This window comes from Aquarana catesbeiana, linkage group LG02 (assembly GCF_042186555.1).
Source record: "Aquarana catesbeiana isolate 2022-GZ linkage group LG02, ASM4218655v1, whole genome shotgun sequence".
Taxonomy (NCBI): Eukaryota; Metazoa; Chordata; class Amphibia; order Anura; family Ranidae; genus Aquarana; species Aquarana catesbeiana.
The window spans coordinates 359,919,140-359,934,187 of record NC_133325.1 but is presented as its reverse complement, the minus strand read 5'-3'; the positions used below and the strand labels follow the sequence as shown (position 1 = coordinate 359,934,187).

The window sequence follows — 15,048 nt, the reverse complement described above, 5'->3', positions numbered from 1 at the left end:
CCATCATCCAAAAATGAAAAGTGTATGGCACAACTTCAAACCTACCAAGACATGGCTGTCCACCTAAACTGACAGGCCAGGCAAGGAGAGCATTAAATCAGAGAAACAGCCAAGAGACCCATGGTAACGCTGGAGGAGCTGCAGAGATCCATAGCTCAGGTGGGAGAATCTGTCCACAGGACAACTATTAGTCATGCACTCCACAAATCTGACCTTTACGGAAGAGTGGCAAGAAGAAAGCCATTGTTGAAAGAAAGCCATAGGAAGTCTCATTTGCATATACAAAATGCTATGTGTGGCAGAAAACTAACTACACATCACCTTGAACGCTCCATCCCCACCGTGAAACATGATGGTGGCAGCATCATGTTGTGGGGATGCTTTTTTTTCCAACAGGGAAGCTGGTCACGATTGATGGGAAGATGGATACAGGGCAATCTTAGAAGAAAACCTGTTCAAGTCTGCAAAAGACTTGACTGGGGTGGAGGTTCATCTTCCAGCAGAACAATGACCCTAAACATACAGCCAGAGCTACAATGGAATGTTTTAGATCAAAGCATATTCATGTGTTAGAATGGCCCAGTCAAAGTACAGACCTAAATCCAATTAAGAATCTGTGGCAAGACTTGAAAATTGCTGTTCAAACACTCCCCATCCAATCTGACAGAGCTTGAGCTATTTTGCAAAAAAGAATGGGCACAAATTCCACTCTAGATGTGCAAAGCTGGTAGAGACATCCCCAAAAAGCCTTGCAGCTGTAATTGCATAGAAAGGTGGTTCTACAATGTATTGACTCAGGGGGGCGGAATACAAATGCACACCACACTTTTCACATATTAGTAAAACATTTTGAAAACCATTTATCATTTTCCTTTAACTTCACAATTATGTACCAACTTAGTGTTGGTTTATCACATAAAATCCCAATAAAATACATTTAGGATTTTGGTTGTAACATGACAAAATGTAGAATGTTTCAAGGGGTATGAATACTTTTTCAAGGCACTGTAGCTGGTTCAGGAAGCTTAGCACTACTGGAAGATTGTTGAAATCATGTCACCTGTTGAACGCGATAATCAGCACTCCCATTAAGACGTTTGTTGTAAATTTTTTAGTTTTGAATATATTATAGGAACGGATTAGAGCCTAGTCAGATTAAGTATTCTGACTTGTCACCAGAACAAGTGTTCTGTGGACATGTCTGTTCTGGTAACAACGGTCTGAGTGGCTATTCACTATAACTTTGGAGGAGTTCTTCTCAAAACATTCCAATATATAAAGCATTCAAATTAAATCCCACTTAATCATTGCTGCCCCTTTCATACAGAAACACCCCTGACAATATGTTTAATTACTTGGCCTACAGTGAAATAAGGCAAGCTCCTTATTAAAAAGCGTTGCAAATATGTTAACATTTGCTTTACATTTAGTGTACCTAGCAAAACCCTCTTTAAAAGCATGCATCTAAAAACACATTTCAACAAGGAACAGATTTTTAGAACAGAAGGAGATATTAATATAGCCATAAAAAATTATGATGGCATGCACAAGATCCTGTTACTGGGCACCTTTAGAACACACACACACCTTTCCACCTCACCTCTCACTCTTGAGAACAAGTGTTTTTTATAGAAGCACAAGATCAAACAAGGGTAGCTGAAGCAATGCCGAAAGATGCAGTAGTCATAATTAAACTTAGCATGATGCATCAAAAGCAAATGCTTTTTTGACCACTTGAGTTTAACGATTTTGTTGGCTCAATACACTACCTCTGCTCTGATGTCACATTCAGCAGGTTAGCACTATATACCCAGTTTTGACACTCCTACCTATGGGACCCTAGTTCAGCATTAAACATTCCCTGTACCAAGGAAGCACAGACACTAACAACTTCTGAAAATGCCCATCTCCAGCTGTCATGATGATACAATGGCTTCAGTATGTTCCAAGTCACTATACAGAAACAAGTACACAGACGAGGAGTACTTTAACAGACTTTCCTGATCTGCATGCTTGTTAAGCTTGTGGGTCATTTTCTCAACATGCAGGCCAAATGTTGGATGGGCAACTTGCATTTTCACAAGGTGGTACACATAGCTGGCCTCTGTATAGTTTTTCTACCACTTAGGATCCTTTTAAATGGAAATGAATGCAAGGATATGAAGAGAAGGTCAGCAATCTTGAAACTGCTCTACATGTGCAATCTTACCAACAGAGCAGAAATGCATGCAAAAAGGGAAAGAAAATTGGGAGGTAGAAAGAGATTACAAATTTACCCTGAAATTGTGAAGCTACTAGCTACTGCTTAAATGTCACTCAAAAGCAGTCTCTTGGCTTTTTCTTACACAGCGTGCAACTTTCCTTTTAAATTCTCCATTACGGTCTTCTCTCCACTCTTTCTATAAAGACAAAAACAATCCATATATTTTTGCATTTTTTTTGGCTTAAGGTAAAAGAAAATTAGATGATTTACAAAAGCTTAAAAAGTTACTATTACAGGACTTAGCACACAGGTGTAGTTTTGTATATGTCCATTATTTCATGGTAATAAAGACCTGGGTGTGACATGTTAGGTATTTTTTTTATTCGGTGAAACTTTTTAAATATTTTTCCAAAAAAATTGGATAGTGTTTGTGTGCAACAAAATTTATGAAAGTGTATTTTTTCCCTAAAAATCTGCAGATTAAAAATGCAGATTTTACTATGTATGTGAAAAATGTCAGAATTGCCCCAGTTTTGAAGTGGATACGAATTTTAGCAAATCTCAACTTGGTCTTTTGGAGACTTGGCAATTTTGCTTTCCATAGACTGAACAAAAATCCCCCGTCAGCCCCGCTCCCGTCAGTTCTGCTATTTCGATAGCCGGCTGGCCAGCTGTCAATAGGCAATAACCACAGCAGAATATTTGTCTATCCGCCCTGTATAAGATAGAGAGAGGAAATTGGTTCTATTATTTTTTGTTCACCCTGCAGCCTGTGTATATGGCAACTATGGTCTTTTAGTCATCTGTACCATAAAAAAAAAAAAAAAAAAAAAAGAGAGAGAGAAGTAGATAAATGCATTATTTGTAATATTACACTGTGATAGATGATTTGAAATCTTGAAACACCCAATCAAGCACATAATGCTTGAACCAGTGTTATGGTATACATTTAACATTTGAAAGATTTTACATTCTCATGGCCTATTTTAGAAATTAAAAAATACATTTTGCAACTTGTATTTACTGCTGCAATTCTCATTTTCATCATTCTATTATTGACTAAACGCAAACTGCCTCATACAGTGAGGGAAAAAAAGTATTTAATTCCCTGCTGATTTTGTATGGTTTGCCCACTGAAAAAGAAATGATCAGTCTATAATTTTAATAGGTGGTTTATTTTATTTTAACAGAGACAGAATGACAAAAATATCCAGAAAAACGCATTTCATAAAGTAATAAATTGATTTGCATTTTAAATGAGTGAAATAAGTATTTGATCCCTTGGCAAAACCCTTGTTGGCAATCATAGAGGTCAGATTTTTTTTTGTAGTTGGCCACCAGGTTTTTGCACACATCTCAGGAGGGATTTTGCCCCACTCCTCTTTGCAGATCCTCTCCAAGTCATTAAGGTTTCGAGGCTGACGTTTGGTAACTCGAACCTTCATTTCCCTCCACATATATTCTATGGGATTAAGGTCTGGAGATTGGCTAGGCCACTCCAGGACCTTAATGTGCTTCTTGAGCCACTCCTTTGTTGCCTTGATTGTTCATTTTGGGTCATTGTCATGCTGGAATACCGATCGACGGTACATGGCCCCATCCATTGTCCCTTTGATGCGGTTAAGTTGTCCTGTCCTCTTAGCAGAAAGACACCCCCAAAGCATGTTTCCACCTCCAGGTTTGATGGTGGGGATGGTGTTCTTGGGGTCATAGGCAGCATTCCTCCTCCTCCAAACACGGCAAGTTGAGTTGATGCCAAAGAGCTTGATTTTGGTCTCATCTGACCACAACATTTTCACCCAGTTCTCCTCTGAATCATTCAGATGTTCATTAGCAAACTTCAGACGGGCCCGTACATGTGCTTTCTTGAGCATGGGGACCTTGCAGGCGCTGCAGAATTTGTTTTTCAGAGCGTAGTGCGTTACCAATTGTTTTCGTGGCGACTATCGTCCCAGCTTCCTTTAGTTCATCGACAAGATTCTCCTGTGTAGTTCTGGGCCGATTCCTCACCATTCTCATAATCATTGAAAGACCACAAGGTGAGATTTTGCATGGAGCCCCAGACTGAGGAAGATTGACAGTTATTGTGCATTTCCTGCATTTGAGAATAAATCACACCAAGTGTTGTCACCCTCTGACCAAGCTGCTTGGCAATGGTCTTGTAGTCCATTTCAGCCTTGTGTAGCCCTTTGGTCTTGGCCATGGTGGAGAGATTGGAATCAGATTGCTCCTGTGGACAGGCGTCTTTTATACAGGCAACACACTGAGATTAGGAGCACTCCCTTTGAGAGTGTGTTCCTAATCTCAGCTGGTTACCTGTATAGAAGACACCTGGGAGACAGAAATCTTGCCAATTGATGAGGGATCAAATACTTATTTCACTCTTTAAAATGCAAATCAATATATAACTTTTTTTGAAATGCGTTTTTTCTGGATATTTTTGTTATTCTGTCTCACTGTTAAAATAAACTTACCATTAAAATTATAGAGACTGATCATTTGTCAGTGGGCAAACGTACAAAATCAGCAGGGGATCAATTACTTTATTTTTACATACATTGGAGGGAAAAAGGTATGTGTTCAGGTGCTCCAGTAACGGGTACTGTTAATGCTACAGCATATAGTACAAAGTAGAGGTCGACCGATATATCGGCCGGCCGATATTTCGCGTTTAATTAAATCGGCATTGGCCGATTGTGCTGATAAAAAAGGCCGATTATAACTTCAGCGCAACTTGCAAATGACTTCTGTAATAGAAGTCAATGCAAGTTGCCTGAAGTCTTCTGTGGAGGGACTTTTTTCCTCTCTGGGCAGCCTGCCAAGTCTGATAAAAGAACCAAGAAGAGATCCAATGTTTCTACTTATCAATTGTGTGTAGGAGTTCTCAGTTTAACCATTTAAAGACTAAATCTTTTCTGACACTTGTTGCTTACAAGTAAAAATCCTGTATTTTCTGCTAGAAATTCACTTAGAACCCCCAAACATTACAATATATATATATATATATATATATATATATATATATATATATATATATATATATATATATATATATATATATATTTTAGCAGAGACCCTAGGGAATAAAATAGCGGTTGTTGCAATATTTTATGTCACACGGTTTTGTTTTAAAAAAAAAAAAAAAAAAACCACTAATGAATGAAAACAAAAAAAAAAAAAAAAAAAAAAAAAAAACTAAGCAGTAAAGCTAGCCCATTTTTTTTTGGTCCAAAAGTTATTTTTACCTGTTTTTGTGTATTTAATATTTAAGATATAGTTGTGAGCACTCGGGCTTTCACACTGAGACTGCAGGGGAGCCATTTTGCAGGAACTTTACAGGCGCTATTTTTAGCCCAAAAGCGCCTGAAAAATGCCCCAGTGTGAAAGGGGTATAACTGTTAAGATTTTAGGAGATGAAGGGAAAAAGAAAAAAAAACGGCCTAAAATATCAGCCCAAAAGAAAATCGGCATCATATATCGGCCATCGCGATTTCTAAATATTGGCATCGGCCAGAGAAAAACCCATGTCGGTCGACCTCTAGTACAAAGACAATTAAGAAAATTGTGAAGTTTCTACCAGGTGGTAACAGTTGGGGGGAAGACCCTTTTGGGTACCAAAGCAGGACCCAACTCTATGCCAAGGCAAAACTCCAGTGAATTTTTTTTTTTTTTTTTTGCTGCAAAGCCATGTTCAGTCTAAAGATTCTGTGGTGTAGTAGGGGGTATATGAAACCAGAATGGATTTTCAGAAAATACGTATCTTGAGTTACCCCCTTTTTTTTTTTTTTTTTAAACGGATTAAAAGCGGATGTAGATCTCGCTCGGTCATTTTTATGTACAGGTAAGCCTATAATAAAGGCATACCTGAAGGTAAAATTAATATCATCTTCTAAAACGTGCACCGTTCAGTAGGAGAGATTCACCCTGCATGCAGCTAGTGACATCACCGGCGCATGCAATCTGAAGGTCCGGCATACCTTGCCAGAGCTTCGCACCGGAACCGAGGGCTCCTGCGCGCATGCACGGGAGGGACGTCATCATGGCTTTGGCCAATCACATAGCCAGAGCTCATGAACCTGGAAGACAGACAGGGGAACATGTCAGCCCTCTCAGCGGTGAATTTACAGCTCTGGAGGGCTTTGTTCCAAGGTGACAATTTCATAATGTGCTATGCATACTAGCACATTATGCCATTGCCTTACAGGTTTTTTTTTTTTTTTTTTTTTTTTTTACAACTGCTTTAAAAAAAAAAAAAAAAAAAAAAAAAAAAAAAAAAAAAAAAAAAATTAAAATAGCTTTGTAAATCAACTATATTGTCAAAAGTATTGTGACACCTGCCTTTACATGAACTTTAATGGCATCCCAGTCAGTCTGTAGGGTTCAATATTGAGTTGGCCCGCTCTTTGCAGCTATAACAGCTTCATCTCTTCCGGGTAGGCTGTCCACAAGGGTTTACGAGTGGGTCTATGGCAGGGATATGCAATTAGCGGCCCTCCAGCTGTTGCAGAACTACAAGTCCCATGAGGCATAGCAAGACTGACAGCCACAAGCATGACACCCAGAGGCAGAGGCATGATGGGACTTGTAGTTCTGCGACAGCTGGAAGTCTGCTAATTGCATATTCCTGGTCTATGGGAATGTTTGACCATTCTTCCAGAAGCACATTTGTGAGGTCAGGTACTGATGTTGGACGAGAAGGCCTGGCTCGCACTCTCCACTCTAATCCATCCCAAATGTGTTCTATTGGGTTGTGGTCAGGACTGTGCAAGCCAGTCAAGTTCCTCCACCCCAAACTCGCTTATCCTTAGCTTTATGGAACTTTGCTTTGTGCACTGGTGCGCAGTCATGTTGGAACAGGAAGGGCCATCCTCAAACTGTTCCCACAAAGTTGGGAGCATGAAATTGTCCAAAATGTCTTGACATGCTGTAGAGCTGCATGATTAAGTGTTAAAAATCAAGATCGCGATTTTTTTCCCCCCTCGCATCTTAAAAGCATTTTCCCAATTCTTTCTATGCAGAGAATGCTCTGCTCAAGCCGACAGCTGTCAAAAATAAAAAAATAAAAAAGTCTGCCAAGTATCACAACATTCCTCAGCTGCTGAGCTAATTATAAACATTGTAATTTTTTAGCAGAGACCCTAGGGAATAAAATACTGGTTGTTGCAATATTTTAGGTCACACTGCATTTGCGTAGCTGTCTTTCAAATGCAATTTTTTGGAAAAAATACACTTTAATGAATTTTAAAAAACCTAAATAGTAAAGTTAGCACTTTTTTTGTATAATGTGAAAGATGAAGTTATGCCATGAGAATCATGAGAGAATCTTTATTCTAATAAAAAAAATTGTGATTCTCATTTGGCCAGAATCGTGCAGCTCTAGTATGCTGACACCTTAAGATTTCCTCACACTGGAACTAAGGGGCCAAGCCCTAACCCTCGATAATAGATCCATACCAAAATGATTTGGACCAGTACACAAAGCAAGGTTCATAAAGACATATAGAACACCTTTGGGGTGAATTAGGGTAAAGAATTTTAGCCAGGCCTTCTCGTCCAACATCATACCTGACCTCACAAATATGCTTCTGGAAGAATGGTCAAATATTCCCATAGACACACTCCTAAACCTTGTGGACAGCCTTCCTAGAAGAGGTGAAGCTGTTATAGCTGCAAAGGGTGGGCCCAACTTAATTTTAAACCAAGGCAGGCGTCCCAATATTTCTGACAATATAGCGTATGTCCATTTATTCAATGAAATCTACTTTGATCAGAAGCAAGAAAAAGTACAGTCTTCATTACAAATATTGCCAAAAGGTTTTATAAATAATTATGAAATAATCATGAACATCATGACTAAATATTGTGAAAGAAAGAAGATTAAAAAAAACACAACACATAGAAAAACATACTGCTGCATCAACGTTGGCTGGGGAGTCTCCATTGGGATCTGCTAGCATAGAAATTACACTGATCATAATGGTTTCCACCGTATGAATAGGAAGCCAGCGCTCTTCTGGTTTTTCATAGCCATACTTATCCTCTCCCGGCTCATGAAGAATGGAAATGCATACATCACCATTTTTATCAACTAAAAAAAAAAAAAAAAGGAAACAATTTATCCAAGATGAAGAGAATATTATTGGCTTTTAAACAATATATGAAAGTGCGCCAATTTATTTAAATCTGCCTTGTAAAGCTAATTGGTTATTATGTGACACAATGGGGCTGATTTACTAAAACTAGAGAGTGCCAAATCTGGTGCAGGTGTGCATGGCAGTCAAGCAGCTTCATACTTCACCTTGTTCAATCAAGCTTTGACAAAAAGTGGAAGCTGATTGGTTTCTAGCACCAGATTTTGGGCTCTCCAATTTTAGTAAATCAACCCCCGAGTGTCTTCAATTCTTAAACCCGAGGTGGTATACATGGTTATAGACCAGAAAAGAGGGGGGGGGGGGGGGGGGGAACAAAAATAAATAAAACACTACTTTATAAACAGCATTCTTTTCCGTCTCCTCACTAACTAGAGTTATCCTGTAGGATGAAATTGCAGAGAATCGACACTTCTAGAGCGTTGGAATCCTCTGACATCTGGGTCATCTGCAGTCTTTCCCCTCCCCTATATCAGTGTTTCTGCAGCAAAAAAAACTGACCAACTATGTTGGATACTCTTTAAAGCTATTTTTTCCAGGTAAAGGCACCAAAAAATAACCATTACTGGTATTTATTCATTATGTCTACAGCAAACTAGTTGGGATGGATTTTTTTTTTCAAGTTGCCATTGATTAGCCATTATCCCCATGTAAACAAAGGGGCAGGGATGTCGGCTGATGGGCGGTAGATTAGTCAGTGGTTGTTATGCCTCAATAAATAACGAAGGCACACTGACACTTCTGCCAGCTGTGTTTTTGATAGCGTATGGCAGTGGGCAGGATTGCATAGCCACTACTCTGTTCAAATCGGTAATATAGAATCTACCTTCTTTCTGTTGTCAATCACAATGGAGGCAGACACCATGGGGAACTAGTCTAAGAACTCCACCCCCCAAATCAGGCTCCGTCAACCCAACAAACCATCCTAGCCGCTGCACCTGTCTGCATGACAGGCACAGTGGCTGGGGAGAGAGGTTAGGGACACAGCCTGTGATTTTATCAGGCTCTGGCCTCAGTGCCATCTGCTTCCTGCGATAGGTACAAGGTTCTGTCAGCAACAAAATCTGGGGTGCAGAGAAGTTATGGTATTCTAATTATGTTCATTTTAGTTTCAATGAGCAGAGCTATTACATGAAACTTGATACAGGTAAAGCCTTCACAGAAGCCAGGAAAATTTCTCTAGTTTAAGTACAGGCAGGTTATACTTTCCTTAACATTTTTCTTGAAGTTCATAGAAGTAAATAGGAATTCAGTAATGCTTTAACATTTCTGTTTTATGCTGCTGAGTACAGGAGGTTTGGACACAGGCAAAAAAAAAAAAAAAAAAAAAAACCAAAACACTTTAAAAAGCCAGTCTCCATATAAACGTCCCCCTAACCACCATGCCTGAAATGTATGTGCAAGCAGTATATAGGGCCAATAAACATGGAGGGATGGGGCCTGCATCCCTCCATGGACTTCAAAAGAAGTAATTTTACAATAAGAACAAAAACTCTAATTTTGTCATCCATTAAAGCAGTGGTCATCAACCATGTCCTCAGGGCCCACTAACAGGCCAGGTTTGCAAGATAACTGAAATACATCACAGGTGCTAATATTTGCTGCTCATGATTGCAGTATTCTAGTCTGCATCTCCCCAAGGTAATACATAAAACCTGGCCTTTTAGGTGGGCCCTGAGGACAGGGTTGATGACCACTGCATTAAAGGACACAGGTATTTAGCTATTCTTAAGCTGCTTTCACACTGCTAAAAACAGTGCTTGCAAAGCTCCCTGAAAGAGCCGCTCAATTCACTCCAATGTGAAAACCCTGAGGGCTTTCACACTGGAAAAGTGAGCTTGCAGGGCGGTCAAAAAAGTTCTCCAAGCCGCATCTTTGGAGCACTGTAGGAGTGGTGTATTTACCACTTCTAAAGCACCCCTTCCCATTGAAAACAATGGGGCAATGCTGCAAACCCGCCGGCAAAGCGCAGCCTTGCAGTGCTGCAAACCCTTTTTCGGCCACTAGCGGGGGTTAAAACCTCCCCGCTAGCGGCCGGATAGCGCCGCTAAAACGGCGCTAAATATAGCGCCACTTCACCGCCAGCGCCGGCATCAGTGTGAAAGTAGCCTTAGGAATTTAGAACATCCAAAAGCAGTTCAACTGAGGGGTGACCCAACAGACACCAACAGCCCAGCTTGCTTAAGGATTACAAGAAGCCCAAGCCTTGCGCCTGGTACATGGCGAGGAACTCACTGCATCAACTATGCTATTGTAGTACAGCGATCTCCCCGCTGAGCTATTGTATTCTAACAGGGGGACCTCCAGCTCCTCTGTCCCTGCCAAAAACACACTAGTCAGCGCTCGCAGCCATTGGCTGCTGGTTTTTCAGCAAGCTTGTTTGACAGAAGCCAGCCAACAAGTCTTTAGACTTTCAACCCTAGGCATTGGGGAAGAAGGGCTCTAAAAAGTAGGAAAATCCCCCCCCCCCCCCCAAGGGGATGACCAAGAACTTTAACCATTTCAGCTTTTTGGACATACTACTTACGTCCAAAGAGTGAACTTTTAACTACAAGCTGGTGGCAGTAGCAGCCATCAGCTTGTGTGGGTTTCGTCCAGCTGCCGCAGGGCATGAAAGCGATGCGGCGGCTTCCTAGCCGTCAATCCCTTTCACAGAGCTGGTGTTGCAAAAGCTTTTAAATAGCTTCAACAGAGCCTACAAAAGGGCGTCCTACCTCCTAGGACACTAGGAAAAAAAAAAAAAAAAAAAAAAAAAACTGAAGCATGACAAATAAGGGTGTGGTTATACAGGGGTTGGTCTTAAAGTTTCTATTTGTCAGTGTAAAAAATAAACAGCCATGTACCTAAACGTATGATAAAACTTTTTTTTTTTTTTTTAAACTTTTGCTTACCTGCTACAATATCAAACAGTAAAAAGGATACTCAAAGCTTTCTCATCACTAATGAATATCTGGGCCATATATGGCAATGTTAGTTCAGGTCTAGATTAATCCTCCCCTCACAAATCTTCCAACCTTGAGCAACCCAAACGGCAACCTGAAAGTGGATGTAACCCCCGAAATACACAGGAGAAAATGCATATTGACAAGGGGAGTGTAGAGGTGGGCGGGGAGTCTGACATCACGACTCCACCCACCGAGCTCCAGACAACAGACCCACCCACAGAATCTGCAGTTTTTCGGTTCTCATAACAGACGGAGGGGAGACATTAGACAGGTAAAGATACATGCAGGAGGCATGTATATCCTTATAGATAACCCCTATGGCAGTAGTTTAGAAAGGAGGACATTGGATTTACATCCACTTTAAAAGGGTTGCTCCACTCTTTTCTGTAATTTTCTGCTATTAAACTAAACTATAGGCAAACTCCAACTCCTCCCCCCATTTTGGATAGAATACAGGAGGGTTATAACCTGCTATTTTTTTTTCACCATCTGTGTGCCAGTGCGGAGATTTCGCTTCACCATCTGTCCCATAGCCAAAACAAGAAGTGAGGAAATTCCTGCAAATTAAGGGAAATCATTGGGAACCCTCAGCTCACCAGTACTAGCGTACTTTCAATATTAGTAGTGATAAACAGGACAAATAGGGAGGGTTGTATCTCCTCAACAGGGGCACAGACAGCAATAAAAACCCGACAGGAGTTCTAATCCCTCTCCACACTATCCAACAAAAAAAAACAACGCTCATAAAACGCTCCCCATGCATCTCATTGGAACCTTTCACGCTGAGGCGCTGCGCTGGCGGGGCGTTGAGAAAAGTCCTGCAAGCAGCATCTTTGGACGTTGAAAAAAAGCACTTCAAAAACGCCCCTCTCCTTTGAAATGAACTGAAAACGCTGTAAAAACGCCTGAATAGCGCCTATAATTCGCCCCCGGGCTGTAGAAAATTCACATGATCTCACAAAAAGGTAAACATGCAAGCAGAAAAGAGAGATCTACAACTGGACTGAACTTGTGGGAAGGTCAGAATGATTAAACAGACCATCAAAGTGCCAAAAAAACAAAATTAAAGTGCCAAAAAAAAGAATTAATCCCAGAAAAATGAAGATTTGAAGTAAAACAAGACACTGCTTATTACTTTACAAGACACTGCTTGTTTTACATGATATCACAAAGGATAAACATGCAAGCAGAAAGATAGCATCAATAACACATGCTTCAATAACGCTTGAAAAACGCTGTTAAAACACCTGCAGCGTTGTGCTAATTTTAAGGCCAACGCCCCTAAAACGCTGTAAAAATGCGGTAATAACGCTAAGGCGTTTTAGGGCATTTTTTGAAGCGTCTTGGTGTGAAAGGGGTCTTAGTTATACTTTAATGTTACTTTTCTGGGACTAAACTTCTGAAAAAGCTCCTCCTACTATGCATTCAGGAAGTAGAAAGTGAGTGGAATCCATATAGTCAGGTTCATTAGAAAAAGGAGGAGGTAACAGTGTGCAATCATGCCTACTAAAATCCTTGCAACATGCATCACCGACTAGGAGAGAATTGCTTTCTTCACCCAGTTTGGAGTTATATTTTGAAAACTGGCAGGCCAGTTATAAAGCCTTTATATAACCCACACACAGAAAAAAGAAACTCACCATTTGGATGCCAAATTTCTGTAATAAATTTCATTTTTGGCGGCCTCAGGGGATAATCTCTTGGAAAAGTAAGATGAGCCTTGAATACCCCTCCTTCGCTGGAAAGTTAAGAAAAAAGAAAAATTCTTCATACAAAACACAGATTGTTTACACACGTTGACCGGATTTGACAACAGCTTTATACTGCTACCAACTGATACAAAAAAAAAAAAAATAAAAAATATCGGGGCTTTGTTTTCCTGTAATTAGATACGATTACTTTTGATGGGATTGCAGTGTATGTTACCCAACATTTCACATTCCTGATATGCATCTGTTGTACCATGCACTGGTGTCAAAAAGTATCCTGTTCTTTTAGTATTGCTTCCTTTGTGTGAAATAGCTGGTGATCCTGCCAGTCCCACTGCTTTCCTATTTCAAAATGATCACACCAAGCATAGAAGCTCATCCATCTCAGCGTTGTCAGTTTTCTGGCCGTGTTAGGAGCACAATCTGCCCATACTCCAATGGCCAAGACCTGTGCTGACATGTCCCCATGCACAGCTAATCACTGGGAAGATCAGTGTACTGTTGTTTCTCTGCCTCCTGCTAACATGCCCCCCACCTCTCTAAGCCCCTTATGCAGCTGAGAAATAGAGGTTATGTGATCAGAGGAAAAATGTAAATAGAGATTTTATAATTAATATATATATATATAAACATTTTTATGAGCTTTTATTGCCATTTTTCTCCCCAGTAGTGAGCGGAAATCTCCCAAAGAGGGAAAACAAACAATGAAATTCTAAAATGGGTTCTAGCCCTTCCTCTTACCATCATTGACATGCACTACAATTTACAAACACTGATTCTTTAGACATTTTGTGCACAAATGTCTTGCAGTAAGAAAACTTCAAATTCAGGTTCCAGATTTCCAGTTACTCTGGATGGAGACTTATTCTCTGAACATTGCTGGAAAATATTTTTTGAATAGTTTTACTTACTATAAAGTATCTGGAGGGCCAATAATTAGCACTTCCCATCTGTATAGGTCATTATCGTCTATTAAGCCTGCTGAGAATCCCTCTACTGGATTTTTATTTAGTTCTGCAAAAAGAACATATAAATATTGAGGTTAGTAACTGAACATTATATTGAATTTTTTTTTTTTTTGCTTAGGCGTATTTTTCACACATGGATAAGGCAGCCCATAGATGGATCTGTTTTTTTCCATTCAACCAGCAGGTTCCTCCTGGCTGAACTATTGTATTCTGAAAGCAGGGAGACTTCTTCCCTGTCAGTATACACAGATTAGTGCTGCCAGCTATAGCCTACAGTGCTGATTGAGTGGAGACAATACAACAGTAGGATCGCAGACGGTAGAGTGACTTTAGTGCAACCTCCCTGCCCACACAGGGACCAAAAAGTATCCAGTCCCTGCTGAACTGGACAAATTTCAAACCATGTAAAGCCGGCTTAAGTAACACGCACATACACAACCAACTTGAATGAAATCTTAGATATTAGCTCTGGATAGTTATCTGTGGGTCACGTTGCTCTCTGCTTATGTGTATTACACTTATATGGAGAGAATTTTTTCCCAGATTTAATATGGATAATTTACCAAAGGGAAATACACTTTGCAAATGGAGCGGCAATCTGCACGGGAATTTTTCACTAGAGCTGAGTGAACGTGTTAAAGTTTCACTTTGCAAAGTTTACCCAATCATGTGCAAGGAAAATAAACACATTTTAGCTTACACATGAATGGATGATAGAAGTCAGCAGAGCGTCACCTCCTTTACCAAGCTCTGGGGCAAATTCCCTTGCCTTTAGTAAAATCAACCCCAATATCACCAACATTCCCCATTTGTAAAAATTCATAGTAAAGGGCCTAACTCCATTAAGGCAGTTGGGCTGAAGTGAGAAATCTGGGGGGTACTCTTGAAACTTGGTGCTTCAATAAACAATCATTATTAGGCCTCTGCAAGTCAAACGTTTTTGTTCATATAGAGCAGGGATATGCAATTAGCGGACCTCCAGCTGTTGCAAAACTACAAGTCCCATCATGCCTCTGCCTCTTGGGGTCATGCTTGTGGCTGTCAGAATCTTGCTATGCATCATGCGACTTGTAG

The 15,048-nt window shown here is 40.2% G+C and overlaps 1 protein-coding gene across 1 annotated transcript in view; it reads right to left on the bottom strand.

The window, feature by feature from the left end:
* UBE2G1 (ubiquitin conjugating enzyme E2 G1) overlaps nucleotides 1-15,048 on the bottom strand; it is a 77,745-nt gene that overhangs the window by 7,094 nt on the left and 55,603 nt on the right. The window contains exons 2-5 of the mRNA XM_073615046.1: nucleotides 13,918-14,020; nucleotides 12,938-13,035; nucleotides 8,113-8,291; nucleotides 2,277-2,399 (exon numbers count right to left, since the gene is read on the bottom strand). Of these exons, the coding sequence (XP_073471147.1) occupies nucleotides 2,313-2,399; nucleotides 8,113-8,291; nucleotides 12,938-13,035; nucleotides 13,918-14,020 (467 nt within the window). The 3' untranslated portion in view covers nucleotides 2,277-2,312. The remainder of the gene's footprint in view (nucleotides 1-2,276; nucleotides 2,400-8,112; nucleotides 8,292-12,937; nucleotides 13,036-13,917; nucleotides 14,021-15,048) is intronic.